The sequence below is a fragment of the Schistosoma mansoni genome (assembly GCF_000237925.1).
Source record: "Schistosoma mansoni, WGS project CABG00000000 data, supercontig 0179, strain Puerto Rico, whole genome shotgun sequence".
Taxonomy (NCBI): domain Eukaryota; kingdom Metazoa; phylum Platyhelminthes; class Trematoda; order Strigeidida; family Schistosomatidae; genus Schistosoma; species Schistosoma mansoni.
The window spans coordinates 44,244-71,767 of NW_017386063.1; the positions used below are offsets into that span (position 1 = coordinate 44,244).

Consider the following 27,524-nt stretch of genomic DNA (forward strand, 5'->3'; position numbering starts at 1 on the left):
GATAAGCATCGTAGATTGGTTGAGGTTAGACATTAACACCGCTGAATGCCGGCTCAATGGTCTGTCGGGTTAAGTGCTCTGGCGCGAGACTGGTGGGTCCTGGGTTTGAATCTCACGAGGCGGGATCGTGGATGCGCACTGCTGAGGAATCCCATAATGGGACGAAACGGCCGTCCAATGCTTCCATGTTGGTTTAGCTTCAATTGACTAATGATTTCAACTATGAAAATTAGTTTTAAGTTTCATATGTCATGATATCATTTATGTTAAAGTCATTATCAAATGAAATTGATTTGCAATGCAAATGAATATCAATAAAACAGATCTTAATTGAAGATAACATCAGTATTATTATTTTTTTAACTTTTAGAGTGCAAACCTGGTGATCTAGTCACTGGGTTGTACACTATTATAGTATTAATCAAAATCATTTGTTCACAAATCATATGGAATCAAGTCAATTATTAAAAAGACAAATATAACTAATATAATAGTTGAATTCAAGAATCAATTGAATCTGGACTATCACTGAAAACCTGGAAGTACTGGACGACCGTTTCGTTCTAGTATGGGACTCCTCAGCAATGAGCATCCACGATCACGCCCGCGGGATTAAAACCCAGGAACTGTCGGTTTCTAGACTATTGAGCACTGTCGAGGAGTCCCATACTACGATCAGTTAGACGTCCAGTGCTTCTAGGTTTTCCATAGTGGTCTAGCTTCAATTAACTCATGAATTCAACCATTAAATTACGACGATCTCCACAAATCCCCTCTCTGATTATAATATAAATTTATCTACCAGATTCAAGAAATAACCATTTGATGAATTATATCATCGAATCGTTTCTTAATGATCATGAATAATACAATTTACTGATGTCATAAAATTTTGTTAATTTCCCTAGTTTATTCATTGAGACATATTTAATCTGGCGACCATTAAAATATGTTAAACATAACTATCCATATCTTAAATATATTCTAACCAATAATTAAAGCCTCAGGTTAGTGTTCACAGTGTTGTCAGTAGTTCAAATTTTACGAAGATACATGCTTTCATGAATCTGTCAACCAAGAGTAACTTGTATAATTGCAACTATAAGAAAGACTGTATGCAAACATTTGTACAAGTTTATTCGTCAAAAAGTAGATTCATTAACAATACATCATTTATTCTTCATTTGATCAATATTCTTCAAGTTTACTTTCACTCTATCTATATGCTTTACGACTAGTTACTGAACAATATAATGGAATGAATGGAATATGAACATTATTCTTAAGCGATAGTGACCTTCACCTAGGTCATCAACGTTACAGGTACGAATATCATAGCCAAGTAGTTATGATCATTATAATCCAAAGTTAACTGGATTTATCTGTCAGCTAAGGAATGCTTAGACAGTTAAGCATTTTTAGACGTTTGTATACTTATTTACAGATATATCTTAGTGATGATAAGTACGAAGCACCTTGAAGTATCCATTCACCCAACAATAATCAAAGCACACCCTAACTTATCACTAAATTCCAGTTTGATCAATAAAATTAGAGTAAATCACCAAGGATCAGACAATATGATATTGCGAGTAGAGATAGATGGTGGCTAGCAGTAAAATCCAGGGCGCACTTCCTAGATTTCACTACTAATCACCATCTACCTCTGCGTATAATGCTTGTTACTTAATAAAGGATGTCTAGGCAATCTGCACAGTATACACGTATGCCAATAAGAGACTGATCAACTGCAGTTCTAAACGTCAATGGGAAGATTCAAACAAGCAATATAAAAATGAATATTATATTGAATAATACTGACTATCTGGTGTCATCTGTTAATTAAGAGTATTTCAGTTCAAATTTGTCAACTGATTGATCAAACTGTTATGGGGTTAGATGGTCACAGTCAGTAGAATGGAAATCTTGAAACTACGTTACGTACCCGTCGGCACTCGTCAGTAAAGTATCTCTGGAATCTTATAGTATGTGATGCTCTCTGGTGAATCTGAACAAAGTTATCAGGTATTGCAGTCTGAGACTTCATTTTTGAATTGCGCCGACTTCAAACGACTTTCTTTAGGACTAGGACTTCTTCAGTTGATTGATCACTGATTAGTGATAAATATTGCTGATGGAATTCTGTCGATCAGTTTGTATTGTTATTACTAGTCTTAGCCACCTAATATTGCATGAATTATACTGAAATTTTAAGTGGTCAGAGGTAGTCGGCTTTTATTATACTCTAGAAACAACATTAGTAGCCACCCAAAGAAATATGTTAGCACACACTTGTTATTTGAAGATATTCATCATGATATATTAACCAATCATATTGCAATAAATCCCAGCTGATCGATCGGCTTTATAACTTCCATATTGAGTGTTAGTTGTTTATATATGTTAGGCTAACATTGGACTTAGTTTGCACTAAAACACTGAATCACTTAGAATGTATTTTCATAGTTGAAATCATCAGTCAATTGAAGCTAGACCACCATGGAAAACCTGGAAGTACTGAACGGCCGTTTCGTCTTATCATGGGACTCCTCAGCAGTGCACATCCACGATCCCGCCTCGAGAGAATCGAACACAGGACCTACCAGTCTCGCGCCAGAGCACTTAACCGATGTTTGTCTTACCATATAAATTAATATACTATATTTTGTTTTACAGTTGACAGGTAATAAACATGGTATTAAATACTCTCAATATAATAATTAGGATTTGCATAACATACGTATGGTAATGGATCTAAATTGTTTATCATTGGTCTCCAATCCTTCCATTCACATCATTATCAAAGCTATCTATGTTGTTTCAAATGACTTTTTGATTACTTCTTTTCATTTAACAGTTTTGCGTAGTTATTCTCTCTCTCTCTTTCTCTGTCTCTAAAGAAGCACAGAATGTAACTTGATATTGTTAAGTTATAAAACTCAACTAATTTTTTTTAACAATACATATATGTTCTTAAATGTGGTATGCCTGTGCATAGGTGAAGTTTAGAACCAAAAAGATTTGTGTTTCTACATTTCTTCATATTAGATTAAATATAATACAATAGTAGTATGCAAGTATTTAATTATTTCAAATGTCTGTCGGTTAAGTGCTCGCGTGCGAGACTGATAGGTGCTGGGTTCGAATTTCGCTAGGCGGGATCGTGGATGTGCACTGCTGAGGAGTCCCACAATAGGACGAGTCGGTCATCCAGTGCTTCCAGGTTTTTCATGGTGGTCTAGCTTCAATTGACTTATGATCTCAACTATATAAAGAGATGTTTACTGAAGTGTTGTAAATATGATAGTTTTATTGGTTCAAGACATGATGAAACGATTGTATGGTAAATGTGCTGTTCGTAGTTTAGGATTTACTAGAAATACTCAAATGAGGCTCTGAAATACTCTCTGCTGTGATACGTAATATGAAATCAAGGATTTTTAGGTTTCATGGAGATAGCAACATTATCTAATCTGCTGAGATATGGGTTGGTAACTTATGAAGTTCATTTTTAATTTACAAGGGATTTTTTGACTGGAATTCGTGAATTGTAAGACTTTGGTACTGATGTTAATATTTAAAACTGGTATTGATCTTATCATTTGTCTTGCGATTATCATATCAAGAATCAGAGAGAAGTAGATGATGACTAAAAATGCCACTCCCCTGCAATCGATCTTACATCCCATCATCCGCCGTCTCTAATCATTAATTACGAGTATCGGGTGATTCCGCAACTATGGTTTTTGGATTAACTAACATGGCTAAAGGGAATTCACAGGGTGATGTCATATCTTGATCTGTCCACTTTCAACCTTTTCCAGCCTACCTCTATGACAGGCAGCATTATATGTTGTGGTGATTAGGGATGCACAAAACGTGTCCAAACCATCTCAGTCAAGAAAATTTCTAATCTCATCAGTCGACTTGCTCTCTTCATTCAATACCCTACGTCTAACCTTAAAATTATTAACTCATTATTTTCAACTGATTATTTGATCAAAAATTTTCATTGTTCTTAAAATATTAGATACGAAGGCTATGGTGTTCTGTTGAACTGCACGTAACATGAAGTTACTGACCTTTGTCTTAATTTTTTTCATGGGGAAGGAATATGACACTAGTTTCAGTTTTGCTAGAACTGTTTCTGTTTACGATCGAGGACACGTAACAAATACATTTCATATCTATGGAATGGTAATAAAAGCCAGCGACTCACTAAAAATATTATATTTGTGTGATCTATAATTTAAACGATTAAACTGTTTCTTTACAATAAAATGATCATCTAACTAACCTAAACCTTGATTGGTTTAGTCAACAGAAATTTTTTTCAGAAGGGGTTTTGTGGAGATTTCAGTATTTTTCAAAGTTGAAATCATGAGTTGATTAAAGCTAGACCATCATGGAAAACCTGGAAGCACTGGACGGCCGTTTCGTCCTATTATGGGACTCCTCAACAGTGCTTCCAGGTTTTCCATGATAGTCTAGCTTCAATGGACTCATGATTTCAATTTTGAGAATTTTTTTTATTCATAAATGTGATGTGTAGTATGGTATATTATGTCTACTGTAATACAAAGCGATTTATAATGTTATAATGCACTTAGAATAAGATGGATTAACTTGTGAAATTATGAGTTGTTAGAGATTAAAGTAGTAGAAAAGATATGTATCTTAAGAGAATAATTTTGATGGAGTTCAATTCTCTGATCCTAATGCCTATATTAAGAAGTTTCACGGAAAGATACTGAAAGCTTTACAATCAAACCATTGTGTTAAGAGAATGCAAATCTACCCGAACGATTGGAGAAACATGGATGTCTTTGTTATCTCATCTTAGCTGTCAAAAATGTCTACAGATCTTAGGTAAAACGACTCAGATATAAATTTATGAACTACAAACTTTTATTCTTCTTAGTTTGGACTCCGATTGTTAATATTTTGACTGGATTGTTATCAGTATTAGCCAGTTTATGTGCATCCTGTGTGGATTGCCTTGGTATAGTTATAATGTCACGAGTTTACATAAAACAGACAGAATGTGGCCAACAGTGGAATCCATTTCGTCCTATTTAGTTTGAATACCGAAGTGAATATAAACACTTGCATGCAGGTACATCCGGCTAACGAAAACTAAATTGGATGAAACGTGCGTCTTGGATTCTACTGCGAGCTATATTATATCTGTTGTATGTTTTATTCTTCATTTTCCTCCAACATTGAACGTCATACTAATTTGTGACTGCTTATTTATTGTTTACTTATATTCATTTCAACATCTTTCGTTGCTAATATACCCTGTTCTTTTTTACGTTGAAAAGTGAGATTATATGAATAGGTACACGTTTTTCAACAATCTGGCACAAGCAAGTGGCTATCAGGACTCACTGGCCGAGTGGATAACGCGATGGCGTTTGAAGCGAGGGTACTGGGTTCGAGTCCCAGAGTGAACATCAACAAGTCTGAGATGCAGGTACATCCAGCTAACGAGTCCCAAATAGGACGAAACGCGCGTCCTGGATTCCACTGCTAGCCACTATCCATCTCTGCTAATCTAGTGTATTGTTCTATCGAAATTACATTGAACATAGACTAGACAATATTCACAAGTAAGATTTATTCCGATCAAATGTAAGATTGACAATTTTAAAGGAGATATTTTCAATCAAAGTCAATTTAGTAAAGAACAAAACATTTTTTTTCAATGTTATATAATGCGATTACATATTATTAGTTAGGCATCTCCAAGGTCTTGTTCGTTATTTGAATCATACCGAATTTCAACATAGATCCAATTAACATGGAATTATATGTTGCGAAATATACTTATATTCATAAGTATTATTATTAGTTAAACACATAGATATTGGTACAAGGGGGCACCAGATATATATGCGCCACACAAATCTCATTTGATTTGTGTAAGGACTGTGATACTGCCCAGGTGCCCAAACTGAAGCAGGTGGTTTTCTTAGGGAGCCACACCCGGAGTCTGATCCACAAGGCAGTGGAGCATTGTGAGGAGATGCAGTCTCATGGTAGCCGATGAACAACGATTGATTCATACGCCATTTGTTCCCTCAGGATACTGGAACCCATGTGCACCATTTGTTTGGAATGAGGGTTTTCCAACTCCCCTAGGTGGACTTTCCATGTCCACCAACCCGGTTAAAGCACTGGACATTCGCTTTTCGTCCTTTCAATTTCGTAAACAACACCCCTGGTACAAGAAGGCAGTGAGTAGGACGTTTCTGGCAGAGGCTGTATACGCGTGGCAATGTGAGAGCATTTGGAGAGGGAGAGCGGACTCTCCCCACTCTCTGCTGTACCAGGGCATTTCGCGGCTATAACATGATACAAAATATCATGTATGCATATCATGTTTGTATATTCATAAGACAGTTAATCCATTCACTAACCTCTTCTTTGTCTGGTTTAATAGCATTTTGGCTATGCGAGTTATTATTATTATTAATAAGACTATCTGTATTTCATGTTTTCCTAAATTTTTAAGTTTTTTTTAAAGACAATGTTGTTTTGTTTCTGTATTACCGAAACAGATGTTTAGATAGTAATTATCCGGAATCCAGAGTATAGTTAAACTTGACATAAACTAACTGATGTTTTGTAAGCAAAGATGGATAGTGGCTAGCAGCGGAATTCAAACAAACAATACTAAGTGAATTTAACTGATGTTTTCTTCATTATATCTCTATGCATTAGATTGTATCAATCACATAATCTTTGTCTAGTCATAATTAAACAACAATTATGTAGATAGTAAGCAAAGATGGATAGTGGCTAGCAGTGGAATCCAGGACGCGCGTTTCGTCTTATTTGGGACTCGTCAGCAGTGCGCATCCACGATCCCGCTTCACGAGATTCGAACTCAGGACCTATCGGTCTCGCGGGCAAACGTTTAACCGCTTGACCACTGAGCCGGCATTCAACTGTACCAATGTCTAATTGATAAATTCCATAATAGGACAAAACTACCATCCAGTGTTTTCAAAGTTTTCTATGGTGGTCTAGCTTCGACTGACTCATGATCTCAACTATTGAAATTACTATAATATCCACAAAAACCCTTTCTGATATTAAATAATGATGTGTTGTTAATCTCATAATAATATTCCTAACAAAAAGTAGTTGACCGTATGATATAAATTATTTATTTATGAATATATTAGATGCTTTTCTCAGTAAAATATTCAAGACTTGATTTCATAGATATTCTTTATGTTCTGTGATAGAGACATCTTTGAATACGATATGAATTTAGCGTAGAATTAAACTTTTGAGAAAGAATAAGTGCCCTCTAGTTTATGGGTACATCTGATGTGACGGACATGAATTGACCCCAAGTATTCAGGACTTGAATTCACAAACTCCTGAGTGATTTACAAAGCATGAATCTTAGAATCATTTGTGATTCAAATGACGTTTAGTAATGTTTGTTCTTGTGTTAAATATTTTCCACTTAAATACAATGGGTTTTTGGTGACTAGTTACATTACAGGCTGATCTTAGTTAGACAGGCATTAGATTCTAGAAAGTACTGGACAGCAGTTTCGCCCTAGTGTAGGACACCGCATAAATACACAGTTATGACTCTAGAAGAGATTGAAACTAGGGTTTTCAGATATTACAACAAGCACTTAACCTTTAAACCATTGAGTTAACATTCAGTGGTTTACATTACCAACTTCAATCACTTCGCAATAATTCATAGCTATCTGTTAACCTCGGTTTTGATCAATTATTTTATGTACACTCATTTCTGCATGGAATTTATGTTGATAATATTGTCTAGAAAGACAATAAAAAACTTTTGGATTAAACTATCCAGCTCAAAGAATTCCATTCCATCAAAGTCATTCTTGAAAGCTACAAATCTTTTCCAGTTCAAGTGTTTTAAAAGTAAAGTGACTTTCTGATCAATGATAGCCGATAAAATAAATAAATTATATAGTTCCTATGCATTTTATGTAATCTCCATATACATTTACTCTAATTGACTCTGCCTTTTTTCTATTATTCATACAGCGTAATGAATTCAACGGTGTTGTACGTTTCTTTTTTCGTGGAGATGATGGAAAATATCAAAGCAAATGTATACGTATAACAAATACAGATACAGCAAGATATCTTGTAAATATTTTAGTTGAAAAATTTCATCCAGATTTACGTATGCTTACTGCTGGACGTTATGCTATTTATGAATATCATACAAATAATGGAGGTGAGAAACTATTCCAAATAGTAATAACTATTGAAAATGATAATAATAATAATAACCTTTTTTATAATTATGGTATTTACTCATTTATTTAAACGTATAAATATTGGTACAAGGAAGCACCAGATAAATATGCGCCGAAAAATCTCATTTGATTTGAGTGAGGGTTGGGATACTGCCCAGGTGCCCAAACTGAAGCAGGTGGTTTTCCTAAGGGGCCACACCCGGAGCCTTCGATCTAAAGGTCTAATCCACAAGGCAATGGAGCGTCGTAAGGAGATACAGTCCCATGGTAGCCAGTCACCAACGATTGATTCATACGCCGTTTGTTCCTTCAGGATACTGGAGCCCATGTGGGCCATCGGTTTGGAATCAGGGTTTTCCAACTCCCCTAGGTGGACGCTCCGTGTCCACCAACCCGGTTAAAGCGCCAGATATTCGCTTTTCGTCTTCTCAATTTTGTAAACAACAGTGATACCACGAAAAGGCAGTGATGGTAACCTAGTTATTGTTAATAGATGTGTCCAATATTATTTTTAAATAGGTGACATTTATTACTGAAGCATGAAAGAAGGGAAGAAGAGAGATCTTTTTGTTGTTGTTGAAACTTAGATAAACAACTTGGTAATTAATTCAGTGATTATGATCCCAAATGTGAATCAGTTGAGGAAATATAATTGACTGAGTAAAGGAATAATAATAATAACTTGATATTTAATTCAAATAACTAATCATTGAACATTCATAAGTATTACATACTAATTTACATCACTGATCAAGTTACAAATTAAATCTCATTCAGTGAATAAATAATTATTCCTTAACAGTGCTCATCCACGATCCCACACGCGGGACTTGAACCCATGACCTTCAGTCTCTCGCGCGAATGCCTAACCACTGGGCCGGTATACAACGGCGTTAATGTCTAACTTCAATCGATCCATGGTTTTGCGCAATCCGCATGCGGGATCGTGGTTGCACATCGTCGAGGAGTCCCATACTGGGACGAAATGGTCGTTGAGTGCTTCCAGGTTTTCAATGGTGGTCTAGCTTAGATAAACTCATGAATCTAACTATTAAAGTTACTACAATCTCCACAAACTCTCAATCTGATAATAATAATAATAAAATGACCATATAACAATATACTTGTTACAAAATGTTTAACTACTGTATTTTAATTCTTCTGGAAGATGATGAAACTCAAATACAAGTCAATTAATTATTTACTTAAGTTGATTCGGAATCTAATTTCAATCTATTTAGTGTTTGGATGTTATCGACTAGAAGGCTGTAAGTATTACTAGATGTTTTTTCTGGTTGAAAGAAACCAACTGATTGCTGATCTCTTACTTTGAGAGATAGTTCCAACTCATTTCAGTAGACTATTTGCAAGCTGATGACTTTTTTGTGTAAGATTTGTACCTTTAAATTAGTAGTACTGTCCAAAACACTACCCTCAAATTAGTGTCCTTACAAATAATAAACACTATCTAGTTCTTAGCAGTAGTCAGTATTTTCCTGATCAAGTTAGTAATATACATACTTCATTTAGGCGTTATGTATTTCATAACGGATATTTGTACTTGTCAGTAATGACATAGAACTTCAAGGAAATGTATGATCTAATTAGAATATTGAACTCTTGTGTTATAATAACAGTCTCCTAAGAATTAAACTTGTATACTCAGTACGAAGGTAATCCAAGTTAGTTGAAAAGTTTCAAATATAAAAGAATACAACACATTACAACATTAAGGTTTATATTTTTAAGAGTCGAATATCTAGGAAGTTAGTTGTAAGTTACTACACATCACTCTCCTTAAAGGTTGTTGCATACGTTAAATAACTCTAACGTCTAACTGCTTACTTCCCTAGATATCGTACCGTCATAGAATATGTCCATATCCCAATGAAAATTCCTTGCAAATCAATTTTCAAATACATTTTTTAAAAATTTTAGCCACCCTCGTCCTGAATATTGAGTTCTAGTTAATGAGACAATAACAATTATTTATGCACGGATGATGATAGTACTTTAAATATTTGCCATAGATATTTCTATTCTAGTTTTATCTTCACTTGTATCTTTTCATTCCTTATAATTTCTTTAGAACGACGTTTAGGAGCAGATGAAGCACCTTTATTAGTTCAATTGAATTGGACAGCAGAAAATCAAGAAGGACGGTTCATATTACGTGATGAGTCTAAACCTCAAACAATTACTCGTCCTGTAAGTAAAACAATTTAAATGTATTTCTAGTTTATCACTGACAGACTACTGAAAAGTTACTTCAATAGATTTAAACGTTCAAAAGTCACTATAACCTTTTTTAGACATCATGATATTACGACATTTTGGTAATGAAAAAATTCTTATCAATGATATTTAATGTTCATCAAGTTCAATTGCAAATTAAATGACGTCGATTTGAACCCAGGATACCTACCTAACAGTTTCAATAATCAAGGATCTGACACAAAACCTGTAGGTCTTAGGTTCGATCTCTGGTAGTGTCATTACTGAAAAATCTTATACAAGGACGAATAGAAAATTCAATCCCTCCTTTAATTTTCAATGTTGCCTTAACTGAGGTCAATATGTGGTAAATACAATTAATATGTAAATTGTATAGATCTTCATAAAAAACCTCTTCAACTAACTATGTTATTTTTTAAATTCACTTAGTATTATTTGTTTGAATCTTCCCATTGATGTTAAGGACTGCAACTGGTCAGTCTCTAGTTGGCATATGTGCATACTGTGCGAAACGCGCGTCCTGGATTCCATTGCTAGCCACTATCCATTGTTGCTTACAACGCTTGTGAATTAAGGCAATATCGAGGCAATACGCACAGTATGCACATATGCCAATTAAAGACTGACCAGTTGCAGTCTTAAACATCAATGGGAAGATTCAAACAAATAATACTAAGTGAATTTAAACTTCACCCCATTGCACAAGCAAGTGGCTATCAGGACCCACTAGCTGAGTGGATAACGCGATGGCGTTTGAAGCAAACGATACTGGTTTCGAGTTCCAGAGTGAACATCAACAAGTCTGAGATGCAGGTACATCCAGCTGACGAATCCGAAATAGGACGAAACGCGCGTCAAGCTAGATTCCACTGTTAGCCACTATCCATCTTTGCTTACAACGTTATTTTTTTTATATTTTATTGATATTGACTGTTTTCTTTTCTAAATATATAAATAAATACATAAATATATTACAAGAGGAAATCTCAAATAATTTGGCATTTACTCCAGGTCAGTCTAAATTATCGATCGATCCAATGTACTTCTTATATATATATATATATCAATATTGAATATCATTAAACCAGAACATTGCAGAAAATTGGTAGTATCAATATCATACATATATATATATATATATATATATATATATATATAGGTGTACATATCACGGTGATTGCGTTTTATCGTTTTTTCTTCTCTAGAATATGCTTTTATTGTTTTTTCTTGGTTTACGCCCCTAATGTTAGTCAGTGACTCATGTGAATATGCCAATAAGGTGTATAGGTTATTATTAATATAAAGGAATTATAATACGAGTATTTATCTATTGTATTTTGTGTATTTATTTACTTTCCTGTCAAAGAAACCAGTTACTATAGGGTTATACTAAACATAAATTATAATAAAAAAAAATTGATTAATGTACCCTAGTTTCAACATGTTTATATTCTTCTCTAATGGTGTACTGGATGACAGAAAGTTCATTATTTTTTCATAGTTGAAATCATGGGTCAATTGAAGCTAGACTACCATGGAAAACCTGAAAGCACTGGACGACCGTTTCGTCCTATTATGGGACTCCTCAGCAATGCGCATCCCTAATCCCGCCTCGCGAGATTCGAACCCATGACCTACCAGTCTCGCGCGTGAAAACTTAACCGATAGACCACTGAGCCGGTATCCAACGGTGTTAATGTCTAACTTCAACCAATCCACGATGTTTGAGCAACCGTTCACCAATTGTCTTCAGTGAGTTGTTATCTCACAACAGACCTGGTTGAACTCCACTGGTCACTGCTTCCCACTAGAACTCCAGGATATGTATCTTGAAGTCAGTCACTAGTGAGCATATGATTATAATCAGAAGGGGTTTCGTGGAGATTTCAGTATTTTTTCATTGTTGAAATCATGAGAAAGTTCATTATTTAGGTAATTGTAAAATATAGTGGAAAATCACTATCTCAACTATTGAACTGTTGCTTCGAATGACCTGAAGTCAGGTTATTTTATGATAAATTTGTTTTAATACTGTAAAGTTTTATAGTGAAACAATCAACCTAGGATGTATATTTGCCAATAGAGAATGATTAGTTATAGTCAGTAACATCAGTAACGAGACAATATGAACCTTTATGAATTAAATTCATAGCGGTTGCACACGTTAGTGGTCATTCAGTCAGTTAGTCAGTCAGCTACAACGTAGGACCAGGCACATTTATGCATCGGTCCAAGTTGCCATACCTCGTTAGCACAACAAGATCAACACCGAATTCATAGATGTAGTTATTTTAGTGGTGGTAGCATATAAAAGATAGATTATAGGATATAGTATAGGAAAGAAGAAAGTTATAAAGGAATTGTAATCTCAAGGTTTAAGGGAAGATAAGGAGTGTATATGCCTGCGCCATTGTGATCGATTCTGAGCCAAGTTAGTGGTGATCTCAATAAATAAGTAGGGTGGATAACGCATTGGTGTTTGAAACAATAAATGCTGAATTTGAGTCTCAATATGTACAACAGTAATGGGATGTATATAAGTCCACATGACGAGTTACAATTTAGACGAAACATGAACCATAAACTCTACTGCTACCCGCTATATAACTTTAACAAAGACGTCTTAATGATAGATAATTAGAAGTAATTTGGTAATTAGCCTTGTATTCCAGTTAAAACGCATCGCAATGCGATGTATGTACGATTGAGACTTTATTCCTATTCGATAGATAAAATTCAATAAAAATATTTCTGGAAACTAGATAATGATCATAATTGATTGATCACTGGGTGGTGATCAATGTCATGCGTGTCAAGTCCTTCTTAGTGCTGATCGAATGCTATCGATCAAGTTGCAATGTGGCCACTAGTCTAGGTGGCTCGACACTGCGTGTACTATGATGAGATAAGACGGCGGTTGGAGGTGGTCAACAGGAAACCCTGGACCCGGGTTTCGTGCTACTTGGCACTCGTCAGCAAGGTGTACCTGTAATGTTGAGGCAACTGGTGCTCCCTGACGGATTCGATCCCATGTCACTCAGCTTCACAGATAATGATTTATTTTTTATCTTCTTTGCCTATATTATTAGATCTGATTGTTTTCTGATTTATTGCAGCAAGAAAATAAGGATGTTTCTTTAAATTTTCAGTAGTTCAGCAATGATTTGACATACACATTCATGGAATAACATTCATTGAATAATTGTTAGATAAAGACAGTTTAGGAAATATTGATTAGCCGTTTCATCTTGGCTTCCCATACTTTGCAGTACTCAACTATTACCTTATTAACGATTAAACTATTTAAAATCTTCCTTTTTTCATCACAGTTCGAAACATTTAAGTTACTGAATCGTAGAGATTCGATGACCATCCACATTTTCAACTTAAAGTTTATTCAGAAAACTATTTTCTAATTGAATTAGCTATGTAACACTTTCTATTTTAGAAGCGATCAATCTTTGCACCTTAATTTCTTCACATCTGAATCACTTGAACTCCAATAGTGACCTCCTTTCATGAGAACCTATTGTTGTGAGTGAGAACAGCGGTAGGGACCATCAATTGTATTTAAATGCAACATTACAGAATATTTTGGTAAAATCTGTGAACCATACAGCAAATAGTTCATTTGTAAAATACCCATCAAGTGTCTCAGACTTTGTTGTCCCTTCGTTTCCATAACAGTCACTCTCTGTTCTCGTTTTCTTCTCTTCGATTTTCTCAACCTTCTGCCACCAGGTACTCCACTTTCAACTGGTGATATATACTACTTATATCTGTCGATATCAGTCGCACACACCACACTATCAGTTGCATTGTAAGATGGTTGTGTAATATCACGAAATAATTGTTTTATGACTTGTACAGTATTAGACACCAACTCAGTAGTCTGAAAGTTGCATGTTCATTATGAGACTTGAACATCCTGAATTCGACTCATAGTTAAATAGTGAATACACACTTCCGAGTAGTCCCGAGGAAGGAAGGAGATTGATTATGAAAACAGTGGTCTTGAGTGCTGTTAGAGGTATAAGGGCAGTTATCACTTCCCGGTTGCCCACACCATGGAAGGGTTCTTCTAGAGGTACCTGAAAAGGAAATTGGGTTAGAAGTGGTCTTAATGACCTGGGACAACTGCTTGAGGTCGGTCACACACGACCTTTTTGTGGGTAATTTTTGTGTTAGCTCCGTACTTGTTGAAACCTTATCGCCGGAGACGGATATCCGTGGGATAAGGTGAGGTGTGCATTTTTAGGGTCGACCTTTTCTAACCCCACCCCTCCTTGTGGAAAAGCAGCATCTCTGTTATGCTGGCTGTCTGAAGGAAACACCTTACTTCTGTCACACCTCTGCACGGTCAGCAATACGACTTCGCCTTCGGACCTTGCGATTGCTGCTTTTAGTCATACCGCTTTTCAACCGACCTGTCTGGCACGGTAGGACCTTGAGGAACGATTGTTCCAGCCAGTCTAGCTCGATTGGTTCATCACGATAGGCAAACCCGACCACCACGTCAAGATAGCAGCAACGATCGGGCCGAGTAGTCCCATATTGGAACAGCACAGCTTTCCAACACTTCCTAGTTTGTTTTTTTAGTGGTTATTTAATTGAGTTCATTTCGTAATCTAAACTAAATAACAATTATAATGAACTTAATCCAACTTTCCAACTGTATGTTGAGTTTTTATCAAATTAAGTTGAAAAGTCACATGAATCACATACTGGTATCATTATTATTATTATTACTATTATGCTGTATCGGTATATATCTGTTGTGTGCACAGTTTCTAATTTCTACAGTATATTGTAACTATAGACAAATGTTTGTATGAATGTATGTTCAACAATTCAATATTACTCAATATGAAAACAATGGTTCATTTTAGTTACTATACCATAAATGGTATATTTGTTTATGTAGGTTAACTTTATACCGATTTGATGTACCACACAACATAAAGTTACCTTGGTTACCTAAACAAAAAAATACGAATCTTTATCATCGTGGGCACCAAAAAGAACCTTAAAAGTGAAACAAAGTATCTCACACTGTTGTCTTTGTTGTTTTTAATTCGAAGATTGAAAACACTAAAACTTTTTTTTAAAAAATCCAGTCTTGAATTAGTTTTGTGTGTTTTGTGCTTGGAATATTGTATCAATGTTGGTATATGTGTATGTTTGTATATGTGTAACCGAGTATCAGAATGTCACACAACAATATTGTAAGAGAATTTAGATATATGGACAAATGAACTTCAACTTATCGGTTTAATGGATAATACTCTCTGTTTAAGGTATTAGGACTTTGGATTCGACCACCTGGTAAAGTTATGAATGTCTGTTGCTAAAGATAATTCAAGGTAGATAAAAGAGAATATCTAGTTGATCTTCATTTGTAATGGTTGTCCAACTGAAATTTTCCTATAATAATAATGTTGTGGTTCACCAGATGTGGATGGCATCGAGTCTTGATGGACTATGATCACCACTACAATACGATTACGCGCCCAAAAACGACTTGGTCCCTTTGATAACTCGCAAACCAGAAGACTTTAACTGGTCCAGATAGAGTATATTTATTGGTGATCTCGTGGTATCGAAAGAATACCGAGACGTGCCAACGAGTACAGGCAAAAAGGGCAGAGCGTAAGAAAGTTCGAACCAAACAAGGCGGATAGCGGAACGAGAAGTGACTTTGATACAGTTAAACAAGTACAGTAAAACAATCGCTGGTACAATTGGTTACAATAATAATTGTTTCTATTATACCAATCGCGTTCTTGTCTCAAAAAGCAGGTCACTACAATGTGATCTTATTCAGTACTCATCAATTATGTACACCCTGTTTTAAAGAGATTAAGAGCACTTCTGAAGAACCCAATTCTTGTACAAAACAACTGCTCACTTCTCTCCGGTTTTCTACGGTACTTTCAAATTATATCAATCTGCACCGAATAAAACCTATGAATTAAGCCGAACTTCACAAAACACCTTCTACCAAACTATAATAGTCAGACTATTAGTGATTTACCTTGAAATGTTTCTGAAATTTTAGTGGAACGTCATGACTAATTAGGTTTAAATATTTTAAGATTAAAACACTTGCTACCAATGGTATTCGATTATCGTTACACTACATTGTGAACCGATTGAAGTCGAAGTTATACTATTTTGTTGCTACCAAGTGGCTCTAGTGGCGAAGCGTTCACCATGAAGATAGAATGTCCTGAGTCCGGCTTTCAATGTTGTCTTATGTTCCTACGTACCAAGAAGTTTCAAACAAAAGCGAAGCAGCTGTCTAGTGCTCAATGATATTCAATGTTGTCTAAATTGAGATGAATGTGTGACAAATATAACCCAAAACTATTCGTCGAAAGTGTTTATAAAATATTTCTTTGATGTATCTGGTTACTTAGATTCAGGATGCTTACAACTATTTATTAGACTTTTTAATTACTCTTTAAGGTTTCATATTCACTTCAAAGTGACACAACAAGTACTGATACTGATGAAAACCCACAATAGGGACAGCGTAACATTGTTAACTGTATTGTGAAACCGGATAGAGCAGTTTCAAATAGCTTTGCGGATTAATTAACAAATGAATTAGTGTAGTTTGCAGTAGTAATTTATATAATACAATACTGTTTGAACCAAAATATCACATGGCCACATCCATATTTCAGTTTATATGAATTATCATATATTAATCGCTTTATGCACCGTTATAATAACTTGGATACTTATTAATGATATCATCTTAGATTGCAAGCTGATTTTAGTTAGGACAGCAATGGTTCTTCCTAGAGCCATGGATGGAGAGTGTTGAAGAGTTCCTTACTATAACCGGACAGGGGTCTTCTGATTTCTAGCATTTCAATGCTTCTCTAACTAAGGTCAGTTAGTGATAAAAAGCTACAAGGTTACTAAATCTATTTATCTCAATAAGTGTTATGGTTTCCAACGTTCGATTATGTCATCACACTAAGGATGACTCATATATTTTTCGAACGAACAACACTCAATTCACCCACTACTTTACTTTACAATCTACGTTTATTATACTGACTCATTGAATTTTATCACTACTACTACCACGACCAATAGTCAGTTTTGTAAATAATAATCATGTGAACGTTAGTTACTATTCTCTATGTCATATTGAATAGCATTATGATGTAACAATAGAGAGAAATCTTTGAATTTATGCATGTACTTGTTCATTTTGTTTGATACATACATCTATTGCGATGACTACAAAACTTAGACGAATGTATATAAAGAAATACTTATATATATAAATCACAAGCATAAGTTCGACTTGCGTTTGTTATGTTACCATTCCTATAGTCTATTCAATTTGACATTCGATACATGTTGTAATATGATAATGAGTTATGTATAAATGTTGAAAAGGATACTGTATATTATAAGTACGATTATTGTATCAGTTTGATTACATAACTTGAGTCTTTTCATCAGAATAAGTATTCAATTTACATATGTATGTATATGATATTTGTGTGTGTATGTGCGTGTGTGTGGTGTTTTGTTTAAAGTTTTATCATCTATGTGTAAATAGTTATTCAATGTTCAATAAGTGTTATGCAAATAAAATAAATTTGTTTGTCCGAATGATGTATTTAAAAGCATGAGTCATTTGAAGCTAGACCATCATGGAAAACATGGAAGCACTGGACGGTCGTTTCGTCCTATTGTACGATTCTTCAGTAGTTTCGCATCTACGACCTCGCTTCGCGAGATTCGAACCCAGGACCTATCAGTCTCATGCCAGAGCACTTAAAAGTCCAGTGCTTCCAGATTCCCGTTGGTGGTCTAGCTTCAATTGACTCATGCTTTCAACTATGCAAATACTAAATCTCCATATATATCTATATATAGAGACAGTGTTAAACAAAGTTGAAAAGAAAGATAATGATACATAGTGGATGTAACCATAATCAGTCTTAATGTTGTTACTGTATTACTTAATAGACTCGTGTAAATGACATGATTCTTTGAATATGATTAAAATGTATTTTATAGACTCATGAACTTTGTAAAATAGATTCACTTAGTATTGTTTGTTTGAATCTTCCCATTGATGTTTAGGACTGCAACTGGTCAGTCTCTAATTGGCATATGTGCATAATGTGCGTATTGCCTCGATATTGCCTTAATTCACAAGCATTATAAGCAAAGATGGATAGTGACTAGCAGTGGAATCCAGTATGCGCGTTTCGTCCTATTTGGGACTCGTCAGCTGGATGTACCTGGGTCTTGAACCCAGTGTACATCATATCATTTCTAAATTATCTGACTATAGGCTGACATATTTGATTGGCCCAGTATATCAGAATGGTGTTGCAGATAGTTTACATGAAATATTAAAGCCCTAGCTAGTTAACTAATGAAAGCAAGTTTGTTTTTGTTGTAATTATTTTTCACCTTTCTTTAACACTACCAATATAGAAACTTATTCACGTTTACATTCGTTAATTTCATATTATCATGATGAAATGGAATGGGGACTTGGTTTGACATACATTTTTACCAGATTCTATGTCGATCATAGCTGATCTAGTGTTAATAATTGTATGTAGCTGAATGTTTTTGACATTATCCCGTTGTTTACTGTCGCTAGTTATTACATAAAACATTGAGCATACTGTTTTATTTTGTGTTTTTTTTTTACAGGATTCAACTTATCAAAATGGTTCAGCGACAATCATAACATCAACATCAACAACACATGGATTAAAACAAAGAAAAGATAATAAAAATTTATTAACTACACAGAATAACACAGATGATAAACAAACACGTGGATTTGTTAGACGATGGTCATCAGGATCAAGAAAGAAACAAAGAAAATCTAGTAAAAATCGTTCTGATCTTATTGATGATGAATTAGAACAAATTCCTGATACTACATTTACACGAACATTATCTAATCCAGATGAAGTATTACGTCGACGTAGGCAACAACGAATACACAATCGAAATCAATGTATGGATATAACTGACGGGAATAAAAGAGGTATATATATATATATTTTAGTTCTGTTCTATTTTCTTTCTAATTTACATATTCTTTACAAAGTTACTATCAGCCTTACAAGTTCGCTTCCATCGCTCAAAGTGGATAATACATTTCTTTCATATTTGTGAACAGATTTCTTCAAATCGAACATATGTGGTGATGTATCTAGTGTAATCAAGATAATATGAGAATCGGGGCATAATTCCTGTAATGATTTATGGTGATGAAAAGTAGACACCTGATGTTTTAATTTTTATTTCGAATACCAAAAAACTTAATGCGGTTAGATAAAGCTACTTACTTAGTTCAGTTTTAACATTTTTTTCTGTTTTCTATCGCATAGATGGTTAATTTTGGTACCTTCAGTAAAACTGCTCAACAGTCGGTCTGTAGTTAACATTCTGTTAATAACATTTACAGTTTGAAGGTCAGCTTGAATATAACCTTGATATACGGATCTCAGTGCTAATTGGTATGGTTGTATAGTTTACTAGAATTCTGTCAGAAATCCATCATTAACTCAGTTAAACTGATTACCCATCAGATGAAAACATTACAGAAATCTTTCAGACACTCGATCAAACAAACAAAACATACTATATTACACCATTGCTAGTGGTAACCAGCTTTCTGTCCTACTTCAAACGTTAATGATTTCTCTGGTATTGCTTTGACTCGATGTTCTGTTTGTTATTAGAAAACGGTAAAATGTTTGGGTGTGTCGACCACTCTACGTAACTAAACTTTACAAAAATGTAACCCCCATTATTTGAATAATAATAATAATTAAATAGCCTGAATTACTGTTCTAGCTACTAATCGATCGATTTTCCCTTCTCATTTGCTGCTTGGTAATTTAAAGGCTATTTTATTAAATTGGATTTAAACAATGCTATGGTAACTTCGTAACTTATTGAATACACTTAGTTAGGAAAGAAAAAAGAATTGTGTAGTTTACCTGAATTTATTGTTATTGTATAACTATTTGTATACTTATCTCATATGTAAGTTCTGTTTACTTTTTTAGGTAGTTTAGTCAAAATTTACGGCAGTTCATTAAATCCAACAATACCCTACATTTTATTACCAATATCAACTAATGATACAGCTGAACAAATTGTATTATGGACATTAGAAAAGTATAATTTAATCAGTCATGTTGATCCGAGAGATTATTGTCTAGTTATGGTAAATCTACCATTACGTGGTGGTGCTGGCGTCGGTGGCAGTAACCATAGTGGAATGAATGGAGTTGAACGTTTACCGTAAGTTCATTGGTTAATGTCATTCTTTTATTATATGATATGAATCACATTTGTTGTGACTAGCATATGAGTAGAATGAAAGGAAGGCAAAGAGTTATCAAATCAAGATATAGTATCACCTACATGAAAGATAACTCCATCATACAGCATAAAAATAGACGTTTTTATTTTTGAAATTAGGACATTAGTCAAAAATTAAGAATTTGATAATATACTATGCTAAATATAAGAACTTTCGTCTAAATTAGAGCAAATAGTTTCACAGTATTTGGGTGCCGAGTTGATGTAATATTTCCTTGAAAAAGCTTGGACCAGATTGCCAGGTGAAAGGTTGGATTTACTTCAAATACATTCACTGAGATTTTTCAAATATATTATTCCTATTTAATGTCTTACATCAACTTGACGCCCAAATACTGTGAAAGTATTTGCTCTAATTTAGACGAAAGTTCTTATATATGTAATTGTATTAGTCAGTCATAAAAAATATTGAACTGTGGTGTGTACTACTGATGTCGACAGATATAAGCAGTATGTATCATCAATCGCAAGTGAAATGTTTAGTGGCAGACGGTTAAGAAGATCGAAGAAAAGAGAACGAGAACTGAGAATGTTTAGTGGGGAAACGAAAGAACAATGAAATCTGAGATGATTGACTGACATTTTACAGAAGGAACAGTGAAGTTTGAGATAATTGATTGACAGTTTGCAAATGAAGTATTTACTGTTTGGTTCTCAGATTTTACTAAGATGTTCTGTAATTTTGTGTTAAAATACATTCGATTGTTCCCACTTGTTTCCTCGTTTACTGCAGAACGTGGCATACATGTGCATTAGTTCAAGTCGCAACATCATCAGCACAGTGCGATGAATTTATTAAAACAAATGTCGGAGCAGCATAAGTAACAAAAGTATCAGTGGTTATAGAAATTATTAAACATAGAGAATATGATTCGAGAAGAAATGATTAATTTACCCAATGAAAAGTGCGAAATAATTTAAAATTTAGGATCTAAGAAAAATGGATCTACTATTTCCTCTGACTTTAAGCCATATCATATAACATCAACAAAAAAACTGATCTGTACCTTCTAGCACAGTTCAGACCAAAAAATCAATAACATTATGGACTGATTTCATGCTTTGTATTGGTTGTCCCTAGCTTCCTTCACAGAAACAGATTAGGACTGAGCGAAGTGTTGCAAAATATACTCATCCACTATTCGGTAAATGGGTATCTCCTTTTCATCATTATTAACTGAAATTGGCAAAAGCTAACAGAACTTCTGAATCTGTACTAAAATTCAACAACCACCAACCAGATATTTCCAAACTTATGACCGAATGTTTCCTATCTATAAATGAAGTACCAGAAATATGTCTTACCTAAATTAAGCCTAAACTACTCACTTCCATTGTTCTAAACAGACTAATTTTGAATCATATATTTAAGCAGAAGTTTTTCCTTTTTGGAAATACTTCAAATATCTGATTGTTTTCACATATTATTGAAATAATTCAGTTTTATTTCATTTTTGTATTGGTTGCTTGAATCTTCCTACTGATGTTTAAGACTGTAATGGATCAGTCTCACACTGGCATATGTGTATCCTGTACGGATTGCCTCGATATTGCCTTCAGTCACTTAGTAGCTTAATGGGTAGCGTGATGGTGTTTAAAGCGGACGGTGCTAGGTTCGAGTCCCGGAGTGAACATTTATCCTGGGATGTAGATACATCCAGCTGACGAGTTCCAGATAGGATTCCACTACTAGCCACAATCACCACAACTTATAATTCAGTTTTATGTATTTATCAATAACTAGCTGAATTGTTTATTCCTTTCATTTTTTACTCTTCTAATATTCATTCCAATTGTAGACAAGGTGTTGACAAAGAAATTACACTACATGATAAAGATTGCGTTTTAAAATTTCGTGAAATGATACGATCCAACTCTGGTGTATCCAATATAATACAGATTAGACATCGATATGCGGTAGGTAAAGATGGTAAACGGCCTCCACTAACATCACCAGCTTATTCACATGTGCCAACTCAACAGGTACCAATCTCACTGCATTCCAATTCATCCTCATCTTCATCTTCATGTCATAACCATAAAGATGGAAAACAATTACGTCAAAGTCAACAATTAACAGATATGCCGTATTTAGTCGAAGTTAATGGTGACTTAGATCATTCAATACATCCTAATGGATTTACAATTGATTTAACAGATCTATTTACAAGAGCATATACATTGCCTATTAAACTTGGTACAGTAGAAAGTATGGTAGGACCATATCCTAATGTATTAATAAATAAGGTATGTTCAAACATAGATAGTGTTTTGTTATTTCGCACGCCTTTTACACAAGCATGTTGTTAATCTTTCAATTGGCTTCTAAGATATAGGATTAAAAAATATAACGTATCTAATAGCCAGTTAAAACCATACTGTAGCTTCAGAATTTTTGCGCGAAATTTAAAAAGACACGATGATTTAAACAAAATTTGCCTATATTTATATATTAGGATTCTTGTAACCAATAAGCAAATCTGTAGTACAACCATACAGTGAATATAGCATGGTATGACAGCCCATTTGCAAGAAATACTTGATAGTGATTCAGACTATATACAAAAACTGTAGTAACGTTTCAAAGCATTGCCAAGGATGTTTGTAAGGTGTCTCACATCCTCCTCCACCTCGTCCTCTTTTGTTAGTTACGAACTAACTGGTGCATAAAAATGGTCTATTTTTATATGGTATGTACAATCAAAGATTGTCATTTCAACTCGTGATATCATCCATTTTCATCAGTGATGCCATTTTCATGCGAGAAATGATTGAGCTCTCATCAAAAAAAGATATATTATCAGGAAAATGAATAATACCTTAAGAAATTACTCCATTTTTATCAACAGTACTAATGTGATTATCAATAAAATCATCAATCATCATTAAGAGACAACATTAAATAGCTATCCAAATAATGTGACAAATTTACAATTAGACACTAAAAATAGTGTCATTTTCGGAATAAGTGGGAAGTTTTTCTACTAGTGTAGTAGTAGTAGTGGGCAGTAATTTACTTCTCATGGCCCTATGGATGTGAAATCTGGACTCTAAAAGTAAAAGACGTACTGCAGAAGCTTAACGATAGGTATTTACAGCCGATAGATCCCTGAGTGATGAACAACGTCGTGCATGTCAAGTCGTTCTTTAGTTCCCGTCAAGAAAATTCAATCAGCACTAGAGAAGTACCTGACATACTACTCAGTGGTCGATCGATTGTAAATACATGTCAGTTCCACAGAAGGTCTCTCTCTGACTGTGAAGCTCGGTGACACGGGATCGAATCCCTAGAGTGCAGCAGTCCATTAAAGATTACAGCTATACTTTACTGACAAGTCAAAATAGTACGAAATGCGGGTCCAGAGTTTCTCGTAGACTACTTCCATCTACCACCTTTTATGTTTATTATTTGTAATAAAAGCATTTCCCAAGTGTTGTGCAACGACCGAGTGAGGAATCTTAAGGTTAGACATTGGATACCGGACAAAGATAGCAAATCCGTTGATGAGGTTATGCATCTTCAACCACCACCTACTTGAATGAGCGATTGTGGTTATTGTAGGACAAAATAGAAGGAAAGTTATGAGCAGTCAAATCAAAACGCTGTGTCAGTTCGTGAAGTCATTAATTGTTTGTCTTAACCATGTTGGCAGATGTAGATGTGGTAGATGGGGTGTCCGAGAAATAACCGCCATCAGTATTTGGATACATTGAATGAAATGACTCAGAACCGGTCACAGTAACATAAATACATTCCTTTTTTGTCTTCCATCTAGATGTTTAGTTAGAGTTTTCCTTTAAACATACCTTTTCATTCCGTCTTTCTGAACCGTATTCATAATGGTTAGTCTTTCTCATTCTCATCCTTACCATGATTATTGTCATTTGTTTGTTTGCTATTTTGTTAATTCCATCTCGTGTCGGTATGGGATGACAAATTAGGCTAATGCATATTAGTGTCAGACTCTTTGTTGCATATGGCGAATTAAATGACTCCAAAACATGACGTAATTATATTTTCTACTTACTTTATACGTATTACTTTATTTGAATAAAGTAATATATATTGACTTACCTTTACACTATTGTTTATTTCAAACCATATAAATTAACAAACTAACAAAATAATCAGACTGAACATCCTGATATTCGACCAGTTCATTGTACATTTTGTGTTGTCCTAACAACTAATCAAATTACTACGACAACTTCAACTGTCAATAATAATGATAATACTACTACTACTAATAATAATAATACATCAAATACTGCACAGAAATGGAAATTACCCAAATCTGTTTCCACACCAGATTTAGAAAATTTCGCTAATTATTCATTATTACTTACACCATCATTGGATGGTTTTGCAAAACCACCTGGACCAGCATTGATTCGTGTAAATGGTACACGTGTTACTGGTCCAATACTTATATCAAATAATGCTATTCTACAATTAGGTAAAACATTATACTTGAAATATATTCAACCAATACAAACGAAATCATTGAATTCACTTATAAATGACAATAATAAAATGCAAATTAAAACAGAGAATGTAAATAAGATACAACAAACAATAACAAAATTACCATCATCATCAACATCGTTATCGAATCGGTTAGCAGAAAGACAAATTGATTTAATGAATGAAAAAAATCAAAATGATGATGTTATGAAATTGAAGAAAGATAGACAATTCTCTGGTGGTACATTGTCGAAAGCACAAACATTGAAAGTTAGTTACCTTTTCTGTATATATATACATACATGTACATACGTAGATATGATGTTTTACAGTGGATATAACAAGCCTCTTAAGTTTTTTTGCAAAGGTAATGTTCATCATGAGTTTCCATCACTTTCGATGATGGGAATAGGGTTGGCAATCAGGATATAATGAATAATTGTTTATTCCTAATTTAATAATAAGTCTGCTAAGTAAACGCTCGGTCTGACCTCCTAGTCACTTCTAACTGACGCAGACTAAATCTACACACCGATTTGGACTCAAAAGAAAAGGTAGGAAGTATTGAACCAAAGTCTGATGATAAGGATTTACAATCCTTCTTAAGATGTGGATACATGTAACATAGGGTTGGAAATAAGAAACGATTTCATATGTCATTTGTACCCCAATTCATTCAGCCATTACTCGCTAAAGGTTTCTAAATGATCAGAGTCATGTAAAACTTTGTAAACATGGCCAATTTTCTGCATTTAATTAACCTTGAAGTAAGGCTTTTATTCATACTTTGCACTTTTTCTCTGTTATTCGAGTTGAAGCGTAAAAGTATTCTGGGTCTATAGGAGGCTCCTAGAAAGTAGATAAATACTATTCAAACAGACCTATTGGATTTTTACATTCTTTCTGAAGTTTGATATATTTGTTGGAAAATGTTGAAGGAATCGAGTAGCTTATAACTAGCTGGTTGACCAGTTCTCTGATTAATAATTTCCTGTATGTTATCCTTTGACATTGCCTCATCATTGTCTTCAGTTGTCCAGAAATCGTCAGCTATTTTCTTTGTTAATTATAAAACCTCCATTAATAGGTAGACCTTGTTTTCTTCAAAGATGGCCTATAATAACTCTGAAACATAACTTAAAGATTCACTTAGTATTGTTTGTTTGAATCTTCCCATTGATGTTTAGGACTGCAACTGGTCAGTCTCTTATTGGCATATGTTCATACTGTGCGTATTGCCTCGATATAACCTTAATTCACAAGTATTATAAGCAAAGATGGATCAGTGGCTAGCAGTAGATAACGCGCTGGCGTTTGAAGCGAACAGTACTGGGTTCGAGTCCCAGAGTGAAAATCAACTCTGAGATGTAGGTACATCCAGCTGACGAGTTCCAAATAGGACGAAACGTGCGTCCTGGATTCCACTGCTAGCCACTGATTCATCTTTGCTTATAACTTGAAGATGTTTTTTATAGTTTACATTACGAAATTAATTTAGTTAAACAGCTAATGAAAATAAAAAAATAACTGAACCACTGTTTTCGTCCTAGTATGGGACTGTTTTACAACATCTATGCGCAATTCTAGTAGGAGTCAATGGTTCTCTAACCAAGGTCTTCCATAACGGGAAACTTCAAAATTTAACTATTCCTACAACGCCCTACAATAGGGGCTTCATAAATAACCAATACAATTAAGGATTTCATACTCCATGCATTCTGTGCATCAAACTTAGAACCCTCAAGTTAAGCTACCAGTGCTCAATTTTTAGACCAATGAGCCAATTTACGCTTCTAAATTTAATCATTATGCCACAACTATCTTTCAATGACATTCTTGGGTAAGTAAATCACAAGCGATATAGTCTTCAGTTGGGACTCCTGGAATTACCTCACAAAACGGTTCACTAGTAAGCATATGATTATTATAAATATAAGGGATTTATAGAGATTAATGAATTTTTTAGTTAACATCACGAATAAACCTTAGTTGGATAATTTTTACATAATGTTTTCTTAATACACATTGCCATCATGATAAAATAATGTACCAAATAGATACATTTACTCCTAAATAAGGTTATAAACAACATTCTTAGTATTATCAGAAGGGGTTTTTTGTAGAGATTTAGTATTTTCATAGTTGAAAGCGTGAGTCAATTGAAG

At 34.4% G+C, this 27,524-nt stretch overlaps 1 protein-coding gene and 1 non-coding gene across 2 annotated transcripts in view; both read left to right on the top strand.

Moving 5' to 3' along the window:
• Window positions 1–4,101: 4,101 nt before the first annotated feature.
• Smp_164340 (afadin (af-6 protein), putative) overlaps window positions 4,102–27,524 on the top strand; it is a gene marked incomplete at its 5' end in the record, with an annotated part of 78,555 nt that continues 55,132 nt past the window's right edge. The window contains 7 exons of the mRNA XM_018795298.1: window positions 4,102–4,197; window positions 8,050–8,245; window positions 10,357–10,475; window positions 19,203–19,545; window positions 20,576–20,813; window positions 22,694–23,141; window positions 25,027–25,629. Of these exons, the coding sequence (XP_018646961.1) occupies window positions 4,102–4,197; window positions 8,050–8,245; window positions 10,357–10,475; window positions 19,203–19,545; window positions 20,576–20,813; window positions 22,694–23,141; window positions 25,027–25,629 (2,043 nt within the window). The remainder of the gene's footprint in view (window positions 4,198–8,049; window positions 8,246–10,356; window positions 10,476–19,202; window positions 19,546–20,575; window positions 20,814–22,693; window positions 23,142–25,026; window positions 25,630–27,524) is intronic.
• Smp_tRNA_01440_Pseudo_TTG.1.1 lies at window positions 5,388–5,453 on the top strand. The gene has a single exon. It is a non-coding gene (tRNA).